This window comes from Hypomesus transpacificus, chromosome 23, assembly GCF_021917145.1.
Source record: "Hypomesus transpacificus isolate Combined female chromosome 23, fHypTra1, whole genome shotgun sequence".
Classification (NCBI taxonomy): Eukaryota; Metazoa; Chordata; class Actinopteri; order Osmeriformes; family Osmeridae; genus Hypomesus; species Hypomesus transpacificus.
Genome location: NC_061082.1, coordinates 16,712,462 through 16,734,978, shown reverse-complemented (window position 1 = coordinate 16,734,978; position 22,517 = coordinate 16,712,462). Strand labels below are relative to the sequence as shown.

The window sequence follows — 22,517 nt, the reverse complement described above, 5'->3', positions numbered from 1 at the left end:
ATGTTTTATATGTTTATACCAAAGTTTATATATCAAAGTTACTGAATACTGTAATAAATACTGGACAAAGATAGCCAGAGGTTCCAAGTTCTGACCAAGGGGGGCTGCCTGAAAGGTAGCTGGCATTTCCACGTGCCTCAGGACCCGAACTCTCTGCATCTTGTTCAGCTCCTCATGATTAACTCAATTCTAATAGAATATTTTGTGGTACTTTCCTTGCATGGTTCATGTAGAAATATCAGTCTTTGGTGCAGGAGCTGTTGTTTCTTACTAAATCCAACCTTTCTGTCAATTCTAATAGAATATTTTGTGGTACTTTCCTTGCATGGTTCATGTAGAAATATCCTTCTTTGGTGCAGGAGCTGTTGTTTCTTACTAAATCCAACCTTTCTGTCAATTCTAATAGAATATTTTGTGGTACTTTCCTTGCATGGTTCATGTAGAAATATCATTCTTTGGTGCAGGAGCTATTGTTTCTTACTAAATCCAACCTTTCTGTCAATTCTAATAGAATATTTTGTGGTACTTTCCTTGCATGGTTCATGTAGAAATATCATTCTTTGGTGCAGGAGCTGTTGTTTCTTACTAAATCCAACCTTTCTGTCAATTCTAATAGAATATTTTGTGGTACTTTCCTTGCATGGTTCATGTAGAAATATCATTCTTTGGTGCAGGAGCTGTTGTTTCTTACTAAATCCAACCTTTCTGTCAATTCTAATAGAATATTTTGTGGTACTTTCCTTGCATGGTTCATGTAGAAATATAATTCTTTGGTGCAGGGGATGTTGTTTTTTACTAAATCCAACCTGTCTGACAAATAAGATTAATCTCGGTTGTTTTTCAATTAATTAAAAAGATTTGGGAGAGTTTTAATTCATGTATTCATATATAATAACTACAATGTGTAATAAAGCGCCATCACGAGATCCCAGGAAGTGATCGTGATCCCAGGATGAGCAATAGGGACTTGGGGGGGAGGTGAGCCATTCCCAGGCGGTCGAACAGACAAGTCCCTACTAGCGGCCAATGGTTGAGCAGAGCTGAGCAGAGCTGAGCAGAGTTGAGCAGAAATTAGCCAATCATTGAGCCATGTTGAGCGAGCCCTTTGCTCAACAGACCAATCAGGCTCATGTTTGTCCGTGACGTCAAACTAGGTTCGTCTGTATTTTAAAAACAATGGCGGCTGCTAGTAACATGCGAATACAGTAATATACAGTCAATGCTCTCGTTTTTCCGAGGTAAGTTCTAATTTCTTAATTCTTGGCTCTTTTTGTAAGTAATTCGGGGGTGCATGTAACTAGCTAGGTGTCAGTTTTGTTGTGCTGAATTATTCTCTGAAAAACGGCAACAACGCCATTGTTTAAGCTAGCTAGCAACATATGAACCGGAGTTTCCAGCTACATTTAATCCTCTCGTTTCTCTCATTTAAATTCACATTTCTTAATTCTTGGCTCTTTCTGTAAGTAATTCGGTGGTGTATGTAACTAGTTAGGTGTCAGTTTTGCTTTGTTGATTCATTCTCTGAAAAATGGCAAAAACGCTATTGTTTAAGCTACATATGAACCGGAGATCCAGCTACATTTAATGCTCTCGTTTCTCTAATTTTCGTTCAAATTTCTTAATTCTTGGCTCATTTTGTAGGTAATTCGGGGGTGCATGTAACTACCAAGGTGTCAGTTTTGCTGTGTTGAATTATTCTCTGAAAAACGGCAACAACGCCATTGTTTAAGCTAGCTAGCAACATATGAACCGGAGTTTCCAGCTACATTTAATCCTCTCGTTTCTCTCATTTAAATTCACATTTCTTAATTCTTGGCTCTTTCTGTAAGTAATTCGGTGGTGTATGTAACTAGTTAGGTGTCAGTTTTGCTTTGTTGATTCATTCTCTGAAAAATGGCAAAAACGCTATTGTTTAAGCTACATATGAACCGGAGATCCAGCTACATTTAATGCTCTCGTTTCTCTAATTTTCGTTCAAATTTCTTAATTCTTGGCTCATTTTGTAGGTAATTCGGGGGTGCATCTAGCTAGCTAGCTACCTAGGTGTCAGTTTTGCTGTGTTGATTGATTCTCTAAAAAACGGCAAAAACGCCATTGTTTACACATGCGGATTATACATGTTCCTCTTGTCATTAAATATGAGCCAGTTTTTCACTGATCGATAATCTGGTAGCTTTGCTGCAATATTTAGGTATGAGGTACGTGTTTTGGGTGTGTGACTTGTCTGCTGTGCAGTTTGAAACGGAATTGTAGCATGGATTTATATTGTTTGTGTACATGTAACTGCTGATTTTGGATAGGGAGAAGTTTAAGTTTTCTATTCCTGTTTCCACAGGTCCCAAGTTTCCTGCTTGAAACATGGAGAAGTGTAACGTGTGTAGCAAAAGTTTCACTTTAAAATCAAATTTGACACGACACATGAAGACCCATTTCGCCAAGGAAAACAAGTGTGATGTTTGTGGGAAAGAATTCACTTCCAAGCATCAGTTACACTCCCACCTCAAGCAACACCAGTACCCGAAGATCCCTTTGTACAGGCCGGGAGAGGCAAGGCTGCACTGTACGGAGGAAGCCAAGAGCGTGGCTGACCATGTGGCCAATGCACCCTGCGCAGCAATAGACCCCACATGGCTGAATCCTGAAACGGCAGAGGCGGAGGCGAAGAAATCTGGAGGGGAGATGTGGACAGCCCAGTTGGTCTGTACATTTGGAAGGTACGCCGGGCAATCCTTCAAATGGTTACTTGAAAACGACATAGGATGGGTTGTGTGGTTGCTCGCCGAGTACTGCTTGAAGGGGGAGCAGAACGACTTTCTCAAGTGGGAAAAGACACGGCTGCTTGAATTTGTCAAGGAGTTCCCTTCGGTGACTTGTCATCTTGAGAAGAGGTTGGAGGTAAGATGACTGAGTGAATGTCTTGTCTTTAGATGCTTTCACAATCAATTACTGTTTTGTTGATGAATAGAATTAGCACCTATCATCACCGTCATCACAAAGGCATTTACTATACATTTCTTGTAGAAACAGAAAACAGAGAAGGTAGAAAGAAAGAAGGCTGAGTGCACGGCCTCCAGGTTAGAGCAGGATCCCAACTATGCAACTGATGCTGAACTGTTGACTGCTGCAGGTGGGTAATTGTTAGGTGAATTCTCAGTATGAAGGCAGGCTGAAAAGAGTCACAACAAAGGATGGCCGGATCAAATCATCAGTTCAGGACAAACTGAGAGCATGAATGAATACCCTGTCTCTCATGACATGCTGAAATACAGTAGGTGGACAGTACATATATAAAATGCACAGAATCGTTTCCTTAAAGGGTCTCAGAGGTCAGTGCACTGATACCGTAAAAGAGGCAACAGTCAAACAAGTCCCTTATACAATATTACATACTGTAATTCATGTACATATTTATACATTGTGTTCTTCTATTATTCGAACAAAATTGATGCCAAAAGTGTTTTGGTCTAATGACATGTATCTACTAAATGAAATGTATTATTATAAAGCACTAATTGCAATTTTTGTGTGTCTCTTCAGAAAAACTCCTTCACGAGTCCGAGGTGCCTGTCTCCACACAGCTTACCACCTGGGGAAAGCTCAAACCAGGGGAAAACAGACCCAGCACATCTCAAGCAGAGGCCTTTTCCTCAGACTCCGGGGGCGTAGTGCTGGAGGGATGGCAGAGATACTGGGACCAACCACCTGCATCTGCTCAAGCCCTTGGTATGGCAGCTCCGAATGTCAAGTGGCTTAAACAAGACGAGACTTACGGTCTTTTTGAACGCTCAACCACGTACAGGAACGCCAGCGGAGAGACAGTGGAGAGAAAGCTGTTGAAGAAAAAGATGGAGTTCCACCCACCTCCTCTACCTACATCTGTCAAGGGAGCGGTGCCCAACATGCTGGCTTTTTTCACAACTCATACCTTCTTCTGGAGACCAGTCGGCGTCATGCAAGCCAAGATCCGCTGTCCCAACACAGACTGCTGTGCACCGCCAGGGGAATACCTGGAGTTGAAGGGCTTTGGCAGCTATGCTCGGCAAGTGTGCGGGATGAAGAACTACTACACCCTGTTGACCGAGAAGCTGAAGTGTCCATTTTGTGAAAAGGTTAGGCAGCCAGATAGAGGAGATGCACAACAGTACCTGTGGATGGCATACAGTCCCAAAATATTGATGAAGCTTGCCCCAGCCATCAGGTGCATGTTCCCTGCCATTCTGTGTGGTAAGCGTGCCATTGACAGAGGCGTGGTCACCCTGCTAGGCGACCGGCTAAACTCCACGTCCATGAGTAAGGTGCAAAGACTCTTGCAGCAGGGCCATGACGAGTGGTATGTGGAGCGCCGCGACCTATACCAGACCCTCCTGTATGAGGCACACACTTCAGGAATTCTGCCCTATGTTAAAGCTGCTGGCAGCTACACCCCTCCTCTCCCCATGTCCCCCCTGCCATGTCCTGCTGTCTTGAGGCGCGCACACCTCATTGCAGAGATGGAGATGATTCCAGTGTACAGGGCCTCCATCCTCAGCACAACTGGAGAAATACTCTGCATCGATGGCACAAAAAAGGTTTGTATATAATATCACTTCGATCAGTATTCTGTCATACTCATGAACTCACTAGTTCTTGATGATTGAATTGTGCATTATGATTTATAAAGAAACAATGTGTTTTTTAGATCCTCAAGAAGATATACGGTGATGGCCAGGACACCATGCAGTATGTCACCAGTGTATTAAACGAGTGGGGCCAGTTTGTGACAACAGTGGTCGTGGCAGCAGAGTCTGAGGGGTGCTACAGGCGTATGGCAAGAGGCCTGATTGCCAGGTTTCGGCGTGCCAAGGCCCCAGCGCCCAAAATAATCTATGCAGACAACAACTGCTGTCGGTAAATTAAACAACAATTATTTATAATGATAACACTAATGAGGAAATTGATATTTAAATTCATTGACCTTTTTGTACATGTGATGCAACAAACGTTGATATCATTTCAGTGACAGTGGGTCATCGTTTCTTGAGACCCTGTTCCATGACTGGGTTCAGGAGGGCACCATGGTCAGACTGGATGTCCGACACTGGCTGCACCGCTGGGAAGCAGTCGTCATCAAACAGAGCCATGCAAAGTACGGCGTCTTCATGAGTGCCTTGGCAGGGGCAGTGATGGCCTACAACCGGGATGACATGATGCTGCTGGTCCAGGCAGTCAGGAATGGTAACCCTGACCTGTATACCAACCATGCTGAAGAGGAAATGATCCATTTCCTCAAGCCTCACCAGGTGAAGGCCTACGTCAGACGCATCACCCGAGGTGTTGAGGTATGTTTTAAAGAAATCTATGCATGAGTAACATAAGTATGAAGCATCTGTCACCTTTTGTTAAAATATTTTTTACTGTACTGAATTACGATCAAATCTAATCATGAAAGATACATATACAATCATTAGAAATGAGCACAACAAAACTTCAATTTTTGAAATGTGATTTTGAATTATTGAAATGGGATTGAATGTTACAGGAGACTGCGTCTGTGGTGGAGGCCATCATTGCCGAGTTCAAGGGACCAGCTGGCCTTGATATTGATGGAATCCACCTCTTTAAGTCAGCAGAGGCAGTCGATGCTCACTGGACAAACGCAAGCAAGCATCTCAGTTGTATGCAGGTGAGTTTATGACTTTGTAGTTAATCCCTAAAGTTCTTTCTTTATCTAGACATTGTAAAATCATCTTGACATGCTTGGCAATGTGATGTGTTCTACAGGATCCTCCTGGTATACAGCTCTATGTGTCCGTGAAGGAAGTGGTGCTGAACGGTGTTCGGTTGAACAAGTACAGGTGCCGACGAGGCAGTAACTCTTTGGAGGGGTTGCATGCACACCTGTACAATGCCGTTCCTTCAAAGAGATGTGGAATTCTGCCATTCCAAGTAAATTATGAAATATAAACACTCCTTCATAGCAAATGTTCTATTTATAATCCATTATACATGTTTTCCATAGCTTTGATACATCATCCCTCCTAATTGTATATATTTTCTGTAACACATATACATGGTCATGTGTTTCAGGTGTATCTTATCACATTTGCTGTGCAGTGGAACAGCCGTATGGAATCACTCCGTGTTGCTGGTGGCAAGGGGCGGCAGACGACCTGTATGGATGCTAGGCAGATCCAGCGCATGAACCGGCAGGCTGAACTGCTCTTCGGCAAAGACCACGTGCTGGAGCCCAACTTCTTTGCTCCTCTGCCCTACCCAGAGAAGTACGACAGCCCAGAGGAGGAGGAACTTCTCGGCGTGGAATATGCCGCATGCCAGTCCACCGACTTCACTGCCGGGGATTACTATGCAGAAAAGAGTAAAGTCACACAGTACAGCACTTACTTATAAAGCAATGATGTTACTCATGTTTCCATACCCACTCCTTTCTGTCAACACTGTTTTAACTGTCCTGACACATTTGTTGTTTATACGTTACATATTTGCAGTTGAAGAAGAGCAGTCTCGTGACGTTGAGGAGTCTCGTGAAGGTGATCGTGAGGAGTCGGCTGAACAGAGCAAAGAGGAGTCAGAAGATGAGGGTGTTGACTTGTGGTCAGATTCAGGGGAAGATCACATGGACACCATCAGTAGGGCACATGTCAGCCTCACACAAGTAGAGCAGGTGGAGGAAGAGGATAGCCCTGCACTGCAGGATGTCCTGATGAAACAGAGTCATATGCATCTGCCAGGATTGGAGGAAGTAGAAGCACTGGCCTTGCTGCTTCTGGAACTGGCAGACAATAGTGACCAGCACCTAGTACCTGCCAAGCTGAGGCAGAAGATTGTAGCTGCTGCTGGTTCCCTTCTAGACCACGACAAGACCGCTTCGAGCTTTGTTAAAAAGTACGAGTCCAGATGGGGCTTCACCCTGTTTGGACGGTGTCTGGGGGCAGACACACCTGAGAACAGGGCAGCTCAGAAGACCAAGTTCAGCTGGATGCGTTACCCTCAGGCAGCACAGGTGACCGAAGACACCCGACTCTTGTACCTGGTCATAAAGATGCTGAAAAACCGTCCACCAGCCAGTCTCCAATCCAGCCCCAGTAAAGTGAATACTGCTATAAAGGCGCAGTACAAAAGGATTGTGGATCAAGTTAGGGACGATCCCATTCTGAGCAACCTGTCCATTCCCCTGCCAAATCTTAACGCCAAGTCAATCTCCAACTTCATCAGAAAGGAAGAGAAAAAGGCCAACTACTGGGCGACAGTTGTGCCCAAGGTGAAAGTCCACAAGAGAGTACTGTCTTATGACCCCATGCCAGAGGCACCTAATCTGCCAACAACCCTACCGGTTCCAGCTCGAGCTCAGGTACAGTACGAAAACCTGGATCACCTGGCTGGGGAAAGGCGTGGTGCAAAGCGAAGGTAAGTACATTCTTTCACAAGTAAACTTAACCACCAATTTACATAGTTGAATGCTTACACTATCCTGTCACTCCCCGCATGTTATTGCAGGCTAGAAATGAAGAAACCAGCAGAGCAGGGGAACAAGCCCATCCAGCCCAAGCCTGCCACGTACATCCCGCCTCAAGTGTCTGCAGCGCCAGTACTGCTGGTGGTCCCGGCACAGCCACGGGCTCCATCCATGATGCTGCTGGGGACATCCTGCAGTCAGGGCAGTGCTGGCTTTATTCCAGCAGCACCGCCACCTGTACCTGTGTCCAAACCAGCCAAGCCTCATAGATCCTTGAGGCCATGCGGGGCGTGCCAGGTACCCAATTGTGGGGGGCAGCGTAAGAGATACACACCCTCAAAAGATACGGTTTCTGGAAGCAACCAGAAAATCTTTACGTTCTGCCCTGTAACCAGAAAGGCCACCACTTTGGGTTTTGAAGGTGTGGTGTATGAAAGTTTTGAGCATTTCAAAAGGGTGGTTAATGATGTATTAGAAAAAAGGAAAGCACCTTAGTGCACTTGTGATTTCAGTTTTAGTTTGTATATTTTATATGGTTTATATTTTATTATGTTTGATATGTTCAATTTGTTTATATGTTTGATATGTTTGATATGTTTGATATGTTTGATATGTTTGATATGTTCAATATGTTTATATTTTATGTTTATATATGTTTTATATGTTTATACCAAAGTTTATATATCAAAGTTACTGAATACTGTAATAAATACTGGACAAAGATAGCCAGAGGTTCCAAGTTCTGACCAAGGGGGGCTGCCTGAAAGGTAGCTGGCATTTCCACGTGCCTCAGGACCCGAACTCTCTGCATCTTGTTCAGCTCCTCATGATTAACTCAATTCTAATAGAATATTTTGTGGTACTTTCCTTGCATGGTTCATGTAGAAATATCAGTCTTTGGTGCAGGAGCTGTTGTTTCTTACTAAATCCAACCTTTCTGTCAATTCTAATAGAATATTTTGTGGTACTTTCCTTGCATGGTTCATGTAGAAATATCCTTCTTTGGTGCAGGAGCTGTTGTTTCTTACTAAATCCAACCTTTCTGTCAATTCTAATAGAATATTTTGTGGTACTTTCCTTGCATGGTTCATGTAGAAATATCATTCTTTGGTGCAGGAGCTATTGTTTCTTACTAAATCCAACCTTTCTGTCAATTCTAATAGAATATTTTGTGGTACTTTCCTTGCATGGTTCATGTAGAAATATCATTCTTTGGTGCAGGAGCTGTTGTTTCTTACTAAATCCAACCTTTCTGTCAATTCTAATAGAATATTTTGTGGTACTTTCCTTGCATGGTTCATGTAGAAATATCATTCTTTGGTGCAGGAGCTGTTGTTTCTTACTAAATCCAACCTTTCTGTCAATTCTAATAGAATATTTTGTGGTACTTTCCTTGCATGGTTCATGTAGAAATATAATTCTTTGGTGCAGGGGATGTTGTTTTTTACTAAATCCAACCTGTCTGACAAATAAGATTAATCTCGGTTGTTTTTCAATTAATTAAAAAGATTTGGGAGAGTTTTAATTCATGTATTCATATATAATAACTACAATGTGTAATAAAGCGCCATCACGAGATCCCAGGAAGTGATCGTGATCCCAGGATGAGCAATAGGGACTTGGGGGGGAGGTGAGCCATTCCCAGGCGGTCGAACAGACAAGTCCCTACTAGCGGCCAATGGTTGAGCAGAGCTGAGCAGAGCTGAGCAGAGTTGAGCAGAAATTAGCCAATCATTGAGCCATGTTGAGCGAGCCCTTTGCTCAACAGACCAATCAGGCTCATGTTTGTCCGTGACGTCAAACTAGGTTCGTCTGTATTTTAAAAACAATGGCGGCTGCTAGTAACATGCGAATACAGTAATATACAGTCAATGCTCTCGTTTTTCCGAGGTAAGTTCTAATTTCTTAATTCTTGGCTCTTTTTGTAAGTAATTCGGGGGTGCATGTAACTAGCTAGGTGTCAGTTTTGTTGTGCTGAATTATTCTCTGAAAAACGGCAACAACGCCATTGTTTAAGCTAGCTAGCAACATATGAACCGGAGTTTCCAGCTACATTTAATCCTCTCGTTTCTCTCATTTAAATTCACATTTCTTAATTCTTGGCTCTTTCTGTAAGTAATTCGGTGGTGTATGTAACTAGTTAGGTGTCAGTTTTGCTTTGTTGATTCATTCTCTGAAAAATGGCAAAAACGCTATTGTTTAAGCTACATATGAACCGGAGATCCAGCTACATTTAATGCTCTCGTTTCTCTAATTTTCGTTCAAATTTCTTAATTCTTGGCTCATTTTGTAGGTAATTCGGGGGTGCATGTAACTACCAAGGTGTCAGTTTTGCTGTGTTGAATTATTCTCTGAAAAACGGCAACAACGCCATTGTTTAAGCTAGCTAGCAACATATGAACCGGAGTTTCCAGCTACATTTAATCCTCTCGTTTCTCTCATTTAAATTCACATTTCTAAATTCTTGGCTCTTTCTGTAAGTAATTCGGTGGTGTATGTAACTAGTTAGGTGTCAGTTTTGCTTTGTTGATTCATTCTCTGAAAAATGGCAAAAACGCTATTGTTTAAGCTACATATGAACCGGAGATCCAGCTACATTTAATGCTCTCGTTTCTCTAATTTTCGTTCAAATTTCTTAATTCTTAGCTCATTTTGTAGGTAATTCGGGGGTGCATGTAACTACCAAGGTGTCAGTTTTGCTGTGTTGAATTATTCTCTGAAAAACGGCAACAACGCCATTGTTTAAGCTAGCTAGCAACATATGAACCGGAGTTTCCAGCTACATTTAATCCTCTCGTTTCTCTCATTTAAATTCACATTTCTTAATTCTTGGCTCTTTCTGTAAGTAATTCGGTGGTGTATGTAACTAGTTAGGTGTCAGTTTTGCTTTGTTGATTCATTCTCTGAAAAATGGCAAAAACGCTATTGTTTAAGCTACATATGAACCGGAGATCCAGCTACATTTAATGCTCTCGTTTCTCTAATTTTCGTTCAAATTTCTTAATTCTTGGCTCATTTTGTAGGTAATTCGGGGGTGCATCTAGCTAGCTAGCTACCTAGGTGTCAGTTTTGCTGTGTTGATTGATTCTCTAAAAAACGGCAAAAACGCCATTGTTTACACATGCGGATTATACATGTTCCTCTTGTCATTAAATATGAGCCAGTTTTTCACTGATCGATAATCTGGTAGCTTTGCTGCAATATTTAGGTATGAGGTACGTGTTTTGGGTGTGTGACTTGTCTGCTGTGCAGTTTGAAACGGAATTGTAGCATGGATTTATATTGTTTGTGTACATGTAACTGCTGATTTTGGATAGGGAGAAGTTTAAGTTTTCTATTCCTGTTTCCACAGGTCCCAAGTTTCCTGCTTGAAACATGGAGAAGTGTAACGTGTGTAGCAAAAGTTTCACTTTAAAATCAAATTTGACACGACACATGAAGACCCATTTCGCCAAGGAAAACAAGTGTGATGTTTGTGGGAAAGAATTCACTTCCAAGCATCAGTTACACTCCCACCTCAAGCAACACCAGTACCCGAAGATCCCTTTGTACAGGCCGGGAGAGGCAAGGCTGCACTGTACGGAGGAAGCCAAGAGCGTGGCTGACCATGTGGCCAATGCACCCTGCGCAGCAATAGACCCCACATGGCTGAATCCTGAAACGGCAGAGGCGGAGGCGAAGAAATCTGGAGGGGAGATGTGGACAGCCCAGTTGGTCTGTACATTTGGAAGGTACGCCGGGCAATCCTTCAAATGGTTACTTGAAAACGACATAGGATGGGTTGTGTGGTTGCTCGCCGAGTACTGCTTGAAGGGGGAGCAGAACGACTTTCTCAAGTGGGAAAAGACACGGCTGCTTGAATTTGTCAAGGAGTTCCCTTCGGTGACTTGTCATCTTGAGAAGAGGTTGGAGGTAAGATGACTGAGTGAATGTCTTGTCTTTAGATGCTTTCACAATCAATTACTGTTTTGTTGATGAATAGAATTAGCACCTATCATCACCGTCATCACAAAGGCATTTACTATACATTTCTTGTAGAAACAGAAAACAGAGAAGGTAGAAAGAAAGAAGGCTGAGTGCACGGCCTCCAGGTTAGAGCAGGATCCCAACTATGCAACTGATGCTGAACTGTTGACTGCTGCAGGTGGGTAATTGTTAGGTGAATTCTCAGTATGAAGGCAGGCTGAAAAGAGTCACAACAAAGGATGGCCGGATCAAATCATCAGTTCAGGACAAACTGAGAGCATGAATGAATACCCTGTCTCTCATGACATGCTGAAATACAGTAGGTGGACAGTACATATATAAAATGCACAGAATCGTTTCCTTAAAGGGTCTCAGAGGTCAGTGCACTGATACCGTAAAAGAGGCAACAGTCAAACAAGTCCCTTATACAATATTACATACTGTAATTCATGTACATATTTATACATTGTGTTCTTCTATTATTCGAACAAAATTGATGCCAAAAGTGTTTTGGTCTAATGACATGTATCTACTAAATGAAATGTATTATTATAAAGCACTAATTGCAATTTTTGTGTGTCTCTTCAGAAAAACTCCTTCACGAGTCCGAGGTGCCTGTCTCCACACAGCTTACCACCTGGGGAAAGCTCAAACCAGGGGAAAACAGACCCAGCACATCTCAAGCAGAGGCCTTTTCCTCAGACTCCGGGGGCGTAGTGCTGGAGGGATGGCAGAGATACTGGGACCAACCACCTGCATCTGCTCAAGCCCTTGGTATGGCAGCTCCGAATGTCAAGTGGCTTAAACAAGACGAGACTTACGGTCTTTTTGAACGCTCAACCACGTACAGGAACGCCAGCGGAGAGACAGTGGAGAGAAAGCTGTTGAAGAAAAAGATGGAGTTCCACCCACCTCCTCTACCTACATCTGTCAAGGGAGCGGTGCCCAACATGCTGGCTTTTTTCACAACTCATACCTTCTTCTGGAGACCAGTCGGCGTCATGCAAGCCAAGATCCGCTGTCCCAACACAGACTGCTGTGCACCGCCAGGGGAATACCTGGAGTTGAAGGGCTTTGGCAGCTATGCTCGGCAAGTGTGCGGGATGAAGAACTACTACACCCTGTTGACCGAGAAGCTGAAGTGTCCATTTTGTGAAAAGGTTAGGCAGCCAGATAGAGGAGATGCACAACAGTACCTGTGGATGGCATACAGTCCCAAAATATTGATGAAGCTTGCCCCAGCCATCAGGTGCATGTTCCCTGCCATTCTGTGTGGTAAGCGTGCCATTGACAGAGGCGTGGTCACCCTGCTAGGCGACCGGCTAAACTCCACGTCCATGAGTAAGGTGCAAAGACTCTTGCAGCAGGGCCATGACGAGTGGTATGTGGAGCGCCGCGACCTATACCAGACCCTCCTGTATGAGGCACACACTTCAGGAATTCTGCCCTATGTTAAAGCTGCTGGCAGCTACACCCCTCCTCTCCCCATGTCCCCCCTGCCATGTCCTGCTGTCTTGAGGCGCGCACACCTCATTGCAGAGATGGAGATGATTCCAGTGTACAGGGCCTCCATCCTCAGCACAACTGGAGAAATACTCTGCATCGATGGCACAAAAAAGGTTTGTATATAATATCACTTCGATCAGTATTCTGTCATACTCATGAACTCACTAGTTCTTGATGATTGAATTGTGCATTATGATTTATAAAGAAACAATGTGTTTTTTAGATCCTCAAGAAGATATACGGTGATGGCCAGGACACCATGCAGTATGTCACCAGTGTATTAAACGAGTGGGGCCAGTTTGTGACAACAGTGGTCGTGGCAGCAGAGTCTGAGGGGTGCTACAGGCGTATGGCAAGAGGCCTGATTGCCAGGTTTCGGCGTGCCAAGGCCCCAGCGCCCAAAATAATCTATGCAGACAACAACTGCTGTCGGTAAATTAAACAACAATTATTTATAATGATAACACTAATGAGGAAATTGATATTTAAATTCATTGACCTTTTTGTACATGTGATGCAACAAACGTTGATATCATTTCAGTGACAGTGGGTCATCGTTTCTTGAGACCCTGTTCCATGACTGGGTTCAGGAGGGCACCATGGTCAGACTGGATGTCCGACACTGGCTGCACCGCTGGGAAGCAGTCGTCATCAAACAGAGCCATGCAAAGTACGGCGTCTTCATGAGTGCCTTGGCAGGGGCAGTGATGGCCTACAACCGGGATGACATGATGCTGCTGGTCCAGGCAGTCAGGAATGGTAACCCTGACCTGTATACCAACCATGCTGAAGAGGAAATGATCCATTTCCTCAAGCCTCACCAGGTGAAGGCCTACGTCAGACGCATCACCCGAGGTGTTGAGGTATGTTTTAAAGAAATCTATGCATGAGTAACATAAGTATGAAGCATCTGTCACCTTTTGTTAAAATATTTTTTACTGTACTGAATTACGATCAAATCTAATCATGAAAGATACATATACAATCATTAGAAATGAGCACAACAAAACTTCAATTTTTGAAATGTGATTTTGAATTATTGAAATGGGATTGAATGTTACAGGAGACTGCGTCTGTGGTGGAGGCCATCATTGCCGAGTTCAAGGGACCAGCTGGCCTTGATATTGATGGAATCCACCTCTTTAAGTCAGCAGAGGCAGTCGATGCTCACTGGACAAACGCAAGCAAGCATCTCAGTTGTATGCAGGTGAGTTTATGACTTTGTAGTTAATCCCTAAAGTTCTTTCTTTATCTAGACATTGTAAAATCATCTTGACATGCTTGGCAATGTGATGTGTTCTACAGGATCCTCCTGGTATACAGCTCTATGTGTCCGTGAAGGAAGTGGTGCTGAACGGTGTTCGGTTGAACAAGTACAGGTGCCGACGAGGCAGTAACTCTTTGGAGGGGTTGCATGCACACCTGTACAATGCCGTTCCTTCAAAGAGATGTGGAATTCTGCCATTCCAAGTAAATTATGAAATATAAACACTCCTTCATAGCAAATGTTCTATTTATAATCCATTATACATGTTTTCCATAGCTTTGATACATCATCCCTCCTAATTGTATATATTTTCTGTAACACATATACATGGTCATGTGTTTCAGGTGTATCTTATCACATTTGCTGTGCAGTGGAACAGCCGTATGGAATCACTCCGTGTTGCTGGTGGCAAGGGGCGGCAGACGACCTGTATGGATGCTAGGCAGATCCAGCGCATGAACCGGCAGGCTGAACTGCTCTTCGGCAAAGACCACGTGCTGGAGCCCAACTTCTTTGCTCCTCTGCCCTACCCAGAGAAGTACGACAGCCCAGAGGAGGAGGAACTTCTCGGCGTGGAATATGCCGCATGCCAGTCCACCGACTTCACTGCCGGGGATTACTATGCAGAAAAGAGTAAAGTCACACAGTACAGCACTTACTTATAAAGCAATGATGTTACTCATGTTTCCATACCCACTCCTTTCTGTCAACACTGTTTTAACTGTCCTGACACATTTGTTGTTTATACGTTACATATTTGCAGTTGAAGAAGAGCAGTCTCGTGACGTTGAGGAGTCTCGTGAAGGTGATCGTGAGGAGTCGGCTGAACAGAGCAAAGAGGAGTCAGAAGATGAGGGTGTTGACTTGTGGTCAGATTCAGGGGAAGATCACATGGACACCATCAGTAGGGCACATGTCAGCCTCACACAAGTAGAGCAGGTGGAGGAAGAGGATAGCCCTGCACTGCAGGATGTCCTGATGAAACAGAGTCATATGCATCTGCCAGGATTGGAGGAAGTAGAAGCACTGGCCTTGCTGCTTCTGGAACTGGCAGACAATAGTGACCAGCACCTAGTACCTGCCAAGCTGAGGCAGAAGATTGTAGCTGCTGCTGGTTCCCTTCTAGACCACGACAAGACCGCTTCGAGCTTTGTTAAAAAGTACGAGTCCAGATGGGGCTTCACCCTGTTTGGACGGTGTCTGGGGGCAGACACACCTGAGAACAGGGCAGCTCAGAAGACCAAGTTCAGCTGGATGCGTTACCCTCAGGCAGCACAGGTGACCGAAGACACCCGACTCTTGTACCTGGTCATAAAGATGCTGAAAAACCGTCCACCAGCCAGTCTCCAATCCAGCCCCAGTAAAGTGAATACTGCTATAAAGGCGCAGTACAAAAGGATTGTGGATCAAGTTAGGGACGATCCCATTCTGAGCAACCTGTCCATTCCCCTGCCAAATCTTAACGCCAAGTCAATCTCCAACTTCATCAGAAAGGAAGAGAAAAAGGCCAACTACTGGGCGACAGTTGTGCCCAAGGTGAAAGTCCACAAGAGAGTACTGTCTTATGACCCCATGCCAGAGGCACCTAATCTGCCAACAACCCTACCGGTTCCAGCTCGAGCTCAGGTACAGTACGAAAACCTGGATCACCTGGCTGGGGAAAGGCGTGGTGCAAAGCGAAGGTAAGTACATTCTTTCACAAGTAAACTTAACCACCAATTTACATAGTTGAATGCTTACACTATCCTGTCACTCCCCGCATGTTATTGCAGGCTAGAAATGAAGAAACCAGCAGAGCAGGGGAACAAGCCCATCCAGCCCAAGCCTGCCACGTACATCCCGCCTCAAGTGTCTGCAGCGCCAGTACTGCTGGTGGTCCCGGCACAGCCACGGGCTCCATCCATGATGCTGCTGGGGACATCCTGCAGTCAGGGCAGTGCTGGCTTTATTCCAGCAGCACCGCCACCTGTACCTGTGTCCAAACCAGCCAAGCCTCATAGATCCTTGAGGCCATGCGGGGCGTGCCAGGTACCCAATTGTGGGGGGCAGCGTAAGAGATACACACCCTCAAAAGATACGGTTTCTGGAAGCAACCAGAAAATCTTTACGTTCTGCCCTGTAACCAGAAAGGCCACCACTTTGGGTTTTGAAGGTGTGGTGTATGAAAGTTTTGAGCATTTCAAAAGGGTGGTTAATGATGTATTAGAAAAAAGGAAAGCACCTTAGTGCACTTGTGATTTCAGTTTTAGTTTGTATATTTTATATGGTTTATATTTTATTATGTTTGATATGTTCAATTTGTTTATATGTTTGATATGTTTGATATGTTTGATATGTTTGATATGTTTGATATGTTCAATATGTTTATATTTTATGTTTATATATGTTTTATATGTTTATACCAAAGTTTATATATCAAAGTTACTGAATACTGTAATAAATACTGGACAAAGATAGCCAGAGGTTCCAAGTTCTGACCAAGGGGGGCTGCCTGAAAGGTAGCTGGCATTTCCACGTGCCTCAGGACCCGAACTCTCTGCATCTTGTTCAGCTCCTCATGATTAACTCAATTCTAATAGAATATTTTGTGGTACTTTCCTTGCATGGTTCATGTAGAAATATCAGTCTTTGGTGCAGGAGCTGTTGTTTCTTACTAAATCCAACCTTTCTGTCAATTCTAATAGAATATTTTGTGGTACTTTCCTTGCATGGTTCATGTAGAAATATCCTTCTTTGGTGCAGGAGCTGTTGTTTCTTACTAAATCCAACCTTTCTGTCAATTCTAATAGAATATTTTGTGGTACTTTCCTTGCATGGTTCATGTAGAAATATCATTCTTTGGTGCAGGAGCTATTGTTTCTTACTAAATCCAACCTTTCTGTCAATTCTAATAGAATATTTTGTGGTACTTTCCTTGCATGGTTCATGTAGAAATATCATTCTTTGGTGCAGGAGCTGTTGTTTCTTACTAAATCCAACCTTTCTGTCAATTCTAATAGAATATTTTGTGGTACTTTCCTTGCATGGTTCATGTAGAAATATCATTCTTTGGTGCAGGAGCTGTTGTTTCTTACTAAATCCAACCTTTCTGTCAATTCTAATAGAATATTTTGTGGTACTTTCCTTGCATGGTTCATGTAGAAATATAATTCTTTGGTGCAGGGGATGTTGTTTTTTACTAAATCCAACCTGTCTGACAAATAAGATTAATCTCGGTTGTTTTTCAATTAATTAAAAAGATTTGGGAGAGTTTTAATTCATGTATTCATATATAATAACTACAATGTGTAATAAAGCGCCATCACGAGATCCCAGGAAGTGATCGTGATCCCAGGATGAGCAATAGGGACTTGGGGGGGAGGTGAGCCATTCCCAGGCGGTCTCCCATCCAAGTACTAACCAGGCCCGACCCTGCTTAGCTTCCGAGATCGGACGAGATCGGGCGTGTTCAGGGTGGTATGGCCGTAAGCGAAGGAAGGAGTGGGTCATAGGCTACTTATACATGACAGCGCTCTGCCCAGTAGCTCAGTTTGCCTTGGGATTCCTCCTTAGTTTTTTGTGGTCAGTTTGACTTCATTCTTAGTGTTGTTATCGTCTCTCTCTCTCTCTCTCTCTCTCTCTCTCGTGATCATTGAACGTATATGTGCTGCTTTCTCTTGGTGTCATTGGACTATTCTAATATCAGAGGTGGACTTTCAAGGGGCAGGGCAGAGGAGAGGAGGGGTGACCCACGGGGGTGGATGGGGGGGATGGGGGGGATGGGGGGATGGGTGTGAGTGGGAGGTGGGGCTTGCTCCCTTCAGCCCGCCCCTTCCATTGGCAGCTTTTTCAGCCTGTCTGCGTACCGCGGGTGCCTGCGGCAGCCTTGGCACGAGGGTCAGAGGACCCGTCTCCCTTCCAACTCATACTTACCTGGCAGGGGAGACACCTTGATCACGAAGGAGGTTCACCCAGGGCGAGGCTCGGCCATTGCACTTCGGCTGTGCTGACCTTTGCGAATTCCCCAAATGCGGGAATCTCGACTGCATAATTTCTGGTAGTGGGGGACTGCATACGCGCTCTCCCCCGAACATGTTTGTGAAAAATAATAATCTGGCAAATTTGAGACCGGTCAAGCCAAGCGGTTGAGGAGCGGTGTGGCACGAGATGGGGAAACAGTACCCCCTGCTGGTGAGAGAAGAGAAAAAAAAGAAAAAAAGCTTACAGCACCTGGTATTCCCAGGCGGTCTCCCATCCAAGTACTAACCAGGCCCGACCCTGCTTAGCTTCCGAGATCGGACGAGATCGGGCGTGTTCAGGGTGGTATGGCCGTAAGCGAAGGAAGGAGTGGGTCATAGGCTACTTATACATGACAGCGCTCTGCCCAGTAGCTCAGTTTGCCTTGGGATTCCTCCTTAGTTTTTTGTGGTCAGTTTGACTTCATTCTTAGTGTTGTTATCGTCTCTCTCTCTCTCTCTCTCTCTCTCTCTCTCTCGTGATCATTGAACGTATATGTGCTGCTTTCTCTTGGTGTCATTGGACTATTCTAATATCAGAGGTGGACTTTCAAGGGGCAGGGCAGAGGAGAGGAGGGGTGACCCACGGGGGTGGATGGGGGGGATGGGGGGGATGGGGGGATGGGTGTGAGTGGGAGGTGGGGCTTGCTCCCTTCAGCCCGCCCCTTCCATTGGCAGCTTTTTCAGCCTGTCTGCGTACCGCGGGTGCCTGCGGCAGCCTTGGCACGAGGGTCAGAGGACCCGTCTCCCTTCCAACTCATACTTACCTGGCAGGGGAGACACCTTGATCACGAAGGAGGTTCACCCAGGGCGAGGCTCGGCCATTGCACTTCGGCTGTGCTGACCTTTGCGAATTCCCCAAATGCGGGAATCTCGACTGCATAATTTCTGGTAGTGGGGGACTGCGTACGCGCTCTCCCCCGAACATGTTTGTGAAAAATAATAATCTGGCAAATTTGAGACCGGTCAAGCCAAGCGGTTGAGGAGCGGTGTGGCACGAGATGGGGAAACAGTACCCCCTGCTGGTGAGAGAAGAGAAAAAAAAGAAAAAAAGCTTACAGCACCTGGTATTCCCAGGCGGTCTCCCATCCAAGTACTAACCAGGCCCGACCCTGCTTAGCTTCCGAGATCGGACGAGATCGGGCGTGTTCAGGGTGGTATGGCCGTAAGCGAAGGAAGGAGTGGGTCATAGGCTACTTATACATGACAGCGCTCTGCCCAGTAGCTCAGTTTGCCTTGGGATTCCTCCTTAGTTTTTTGTGGTCAGTTTGACTTCATTCTTAGTGTTGTTATCGTCTCTCTCTCTCTCTCTCTCTCTCTCTCTCTCTCTCTCTCGTGATCATTGAACGTATATGTGCTGCTTTCTCTTGGTGTCATTGGACTATTCTAATATCAGAGGTGGACTTTCAAGGGGCAGGGCAGAGGAGAGGAGGGGTGACCCACGGGGGTGGATGGGGGGGATGGGGGGGATGGGGGGATGGGTGTGAGTGGGAGGTGGGGCTTGCTCCCTTCAGCCCGCCCCTTCCATTGGCAGCTTTTTCAGCCTGTCTGCGTACCGCGGGTGCCTGCGGCAGCCTTGGCACGAGGGTCAGAGGACCCGTCTCCCTTCCAACTCATACTTACCTGGCAGGGGAGACACCTTGATCACGAAGGAGGTTCACCCAGGGCGAGGCTCGGCCATTGCACTTCGGCTGTGCTGACCTTTGCGAATTCCCCAAATGCGGGAATCTCGACTGCATAATTTCTGGTAGTGGGGGACTGCGTACGCGCTCTCCCCCGAACATGTTTGTGAAAAATAATAATCTGGCAAACTTGAGACCGGTCAAGCCAAGCGGTTGAGGAGCGGTGTGGCACGAGATGGGGAAACAGTACCCCCTGCTGGTGAGAGAAGAGAAAAAAAAGAAAAAAAGCTTACAGCACCTGGTATTCCCAGGCGGTCTCCCATCCAAGTACTAACCAGGCCCGACCCTGCTTAGCTTCCGAGATCGGACGAGATCGGGCGTGTTCAGGGTGGTATGGCCGTAAGCGAAGGAAGGAGTGGGTCATAGGCTACTTATACATGACAGCGCTCTGCCCAGTAGCTCAGTTTGCCTTGGGATTCCTCCTTAGTTTTTTGTGGTCAGTTTGACTTCATTCTTAGTGTTGTTATCGTCTCTCTCTCTCTCTCTCTCTCTCTCTCTCTCTCTCTCGTGATCATTGAACGTATATGTGCTGCTTTCTCTTGGTGTCATTGGACTATTCTAATATCAGAGGTGGACTTTCAAGGGGCAGGGCAGAGGAGAGGAGGGGTGACCCACGGGGGTGGATGGGGGGGATGGGGGGGATGGGGGGATGGGTGTGAGTGGGAGGTGGGGCTTGCTCCCTTCAGCCCGCCCCTTCCATTGGCAGCTTTTTCAGCCTGTCTGCGTACCGCGGGTGCCTGCGGCAGCCTTGGCACGAGGGTCAGAGGACCCGTCTCCCTTCCAACTCATACTTACCTGGCAGGGGAGACACCTTGATCACGAAGGAGGTTCACCCAGGGCGAGGCTCGGCCATTGCACTTCGGCTGTGCTGACCTTTGCGAATTCCCCAAATGCGGGAATCTCGACTGCATAATTTCTGGTAGTGGGGGACTGCGTACGCGCTCTCCCCCGAACATGTTTGTGAAAAATAATAATCTGGCAAACTTGAGACCAGTCAAGCCAAGCGGTTGAGGAGCGGTGTGGCACGAGATGGGGGAAACAGTTCCCCCTGCTGGTGAGAGAAGAGAAAAAAAAGAAAAAAAGCTTACAGCACCTGGTATTCCCAGGCGGTCTCCCATCCAAGTACTAACCAGGCCCGACCCTGCTTAGCTTCCGAGATCGGACGAGATCGGGCGTGTTCAGGGTGGTATGGCCGTAAGCGAAGGAAGGAGTGGGTCATAGGCTACTTATACATGACAGCGCTCTGCCCAGTAGCTCAGTTTGCCTTGGGATTCCTCCTTAGTTTTTTGTGGTCAGTTTGACTTCATTCTTAGTGTTGTTATCGTCTCTCTCTCTCTCTCTCTCTCTCTCTCTCTCGTGATCATTGAACGTATATGTGCTGCTTTCTCTTGGTGTCATTGGACTATTCTAATATCAGAGGTGGACTTTCAAGGGGCAGGGCAGAGGAGAGGAGGGGTGACCCACGGGGGTGGATGGGGGGGATGGGGGGGGATGGGGGGGATGGGTGTGAGTGGGAGGTGGGGCTTGCTCCCTTCAGCCCGCCCCTTCCATTGGCAGCTTTTTCAGCCTGTCTGCGTACCGCGGGTGCCTGCGGCAGCCTTGGCACGAGGGTCAGAGGACCCGTCTCCCTTCCAACTCATACTTACCTGGCAGGGGAGACACCTTGATCACGAAGGAGGTTCACCCAGGGCGAGGCTCGGCCATTGCACTTCGGCTGTGCTGACCTTTGCGAATTCCCCAAATGCGGGAATCTCGACTGCATAATTTCTGGTAGTGGGGGACTGCGTACGCGCTCTCCCCCGAACATGTTTGTGAAAAATAATAATCTGGCAAACTTGAGACCAGTCAAGCCAAGCGGTTGAGGAGCGGTGTGGCACGAGATGGGGAAACAGTTCCCCCTGCTGGTGAGAGAAGAGAAAAAAAAGAAAAAAAGCTTACAGCACCTGGTATTCCCAGGCGGTCTCCCATCCAAGTACTAACCAGGCCCGACCCTGCTTAGCTTCCGAGATCGGACGAGATCGGGCGTGTTCAGGGTGGTATGGCCGTAAGCGAAGGAAGGAGTGGGTCATAGGCTACTTATACATGACAGCGCTCTGCCCAGTAGCTCAGTTTGCCTTGGGATTCCTCCTTAGTTTTTTGTGGTCAGTTTGACTTCATTCTTAGTGTTGTTATCGTCTCTCTCTCTCTCTCTCTCTCTCTCTCTCTCTCTCGTGATCATTGAACGTATATGTGCTGCTTTCTCTTGGTGTCATTGGACTATTCTAATATCAGAGGTGGACTTTCAAGGGGCAGGGCAGAGGAGAGGAGGGGTGACCCACGGGGGTGGATGGGGGGGATGGGGGGGATGGGGGGATGGGTGTGAGTGGGAGGTGGGGCTTGCTCCCTTCAGCCCGCCCCTTCCATTGGCAGCTTTTTCAGCCTGTCTGCGTACCGCGGGTGCCTGCGGCAGCCTTGGCACGAGGGTCAGAGGACCCGTCTCCCTTCCAACTCATACTTACCTGGCAGGGGAGACACCTTGATCACGAAGGAGGTTCACCCAGGGCGAGGCTCGGCCATTGCACTTCGGCTGTGCTGACCTTTGCGAATTCCCCAAATGCGGGAATCTCGACTGCATAATTTCTGGTAGTGGGGGGACTGCGTACGCGCTC

The 22,517-nt window shown here is 46.0% G+C and overlaps 2 protein-coding genes, 11 non-coding genes and 1 pseudogene across 15 annotated transcripts; 8 read left to right on the top strand and 6 right to left on the bottom strand.

Moving 5' to 3' along the window:
• The first annotated feature begins 1,158 nt into the window (after nt 1-1,158).
• Nucleotides 1,159-8,006, top strand: LOC124485239. 2 transcript variants are annotated; one of them, XM_047046703.1, is made up of 10 exons: nt 1,159-1,238; nt 2,336-2,714; nt 3,538-4,568; nt 4,679-4,887; nt 4,997-5,318; nt 5,519-5,662; nt 5,761-5,925; nt 6,067-6,355; nt 6,486-7,404; nt 7,495-8,006. In XM_047046703.1, the coding sequence occupies exons 3-10, from the start codon at nt 3,726-3,728 to the stop codon at nt 7,946-7,948; spliced, it is 3,345 nt and encodes a 1,114-aa protein (XP_046902659.1). In that variant the 5' UTR covers nt 1,159-1,238; nt 2,336-2,714; nt 3,538-3,725; the 3' UTR covers nt 7,949-8,006. The 2 variants fall into 2 exon arrangements, with proteins under 2 accessions (XP_046902659.1, XP_046902658.1); XM_047046702.1 differs by having other exon boundaries at nt 2,336-2,895.
• Nucleotides 8,007-9,263: 1,257 nt separating this feature from the next.
• Nucleotides 9,264-16,476, top strand: LOC124485241. Of its 2 annotated transcripts, none has more exons than XM_047046707.1 (10): nt 9,264-9,343; nt 10,806-11,184; nt 12,008-13,038; nt 13,149-13,357; nt 13,467-13,788; nt 13,989-14,132; nt 14,231-14,395; nt 14,537-14,825; nt 14,956-15,874; nt 15,965-16,476. In XM_047046707.1, exons 3-10 carry the CDS (start codon nt 12,196-12,198, stop codon nt 16,416-16,418), a joined length of 3,345 nt encoding a protein of 1,114 aa, XP_046902663.1. In that variant the 5' UTR covers nt 9,264-9,343; nt 10,806-11,184; nt 12,008-12,195; the 3' UTR covers nt 16,419-16,476. The 2 variants fall into 2 exon arrangements, with proteins under 2 accessions (XP_046902663.1, XP_046902662.1); XM_047046706.1 differs by having other exon boundaries at nt 10,806-11,365.
• A 1,063-nt stretch (nt 16,477-17,539) lies between these two features.
• On the bottom strand, nt 17,540-17,662 carry LOC124486133 (annotated as a pseudogene).
• A 434-nt stretch (nt 17,663-18,096) lies between these two features.
• LOC124485989 lies at nt 18,097-18,260 on the top strand. The gene has a single exon (XR_006958110.1). It is a non-coding gene; the product is annotated as a U1 spliceosomal RNA (small nuclear RNA).
• A 129-nt stretch (nt 18,261-18,389) lies between these two features.
• LOC124486129 lies at nt 18,390-18,508 on the bottom strand. Its single transcript, XR_006958247.1, has one exon. It is a non-coding gene; the product is annotated as a 5S ribosomal RNA (ribosomal RNA).
• A 438-nt stretch (nt 18,509-18,946) lies between these two features.
• LOC124485988 lies at nt 18,947-19,110 on the top strand. The gene has a single exon (XR_006958109.1). It is a non-coding gene; the product is annotated as a U1 spliceosomal RNA (small nuclear RNA).
• A 129-nt stretch (nt 19,111-19,239) lies between these two features.
• On the bottom strand, nt 19,240-19,358 carry LOC124486128. The gene has a single exon (XR_006958246.1). It is a non-coding gene; the product is annotated as a 5S ribosomal RNA (ribosomal RNA).
• A 444-nt stretch (nt 19,359-19,802) lies between these two features.
• Nucleotides 19,803-19,966, top strand: LOC124486160. The gene has a single exon (XR_006958274.1). It is a non-coding gene; the product is annotated as a U1 spliceosomal RNA (small nuclear RNA).
• Nucleotides 19,967-20,095: 129 nt separating this feature from the next.
• Nucleotides 20,096-20,214, bottom strand: LOC124486127. The gene has a single exon (XR_006958245.1). It is a non-coding gene; the product is annotated as a 5S ribosomal RNA (ribosomal RNA).
• A 442-nt stretch (nt 20,215-20,656) lies between these two features.
• On the top strand, nt 20,657-20,820 carry LOC124486159. Its single transcript, XR_006958273.1, has one exon. It is a non-coding gene; the product is annotated as a U1 spliceosomal RNA (small nuclear RNA).
• A 130-nt stretch (nt 20,821-20,950) lies between these two features.
• Nucleotides 20,951-21,069, bottom strand: LOC124486126. The gene has a single exon (XR_006958244.1). It is a non-coding gene; the product is annotated as a 5S ribosomal RNA (ribosomal RNA).
• Nucleotides 21,070-21,507: 438 nt separating this feature from the next.
• LOC124486158 lies at nt 21,508-21,671 on the top strand. The gene has a single exon (XR_006958272.1). It is a non-coding gene; the product is annotated as a U1 spliceosomal RNA (small nuclear RNA).
• Nucleotides 21,672-21,800: 129 nt separating this feature from the next.
• LOC124486125 lies at nt 21,801-21,919 on the bottom strand. Its single transcript, XR_006958243.1, has one exon. It is a non-coding gene; the product is annotated as a 5S ribosomal RNA (ribosomal RNA).
• Nucleotides 21,920-22,359: 440 nt separating this feature from the next.
• On the top strand, nt 22,360-22,517 carry LOC124485990. Its single transcript, XR_006958111.1, has one exon. It is a non-coding gene; the product is annotated as a U1 spliceosomal RNA (small nuclear RNA).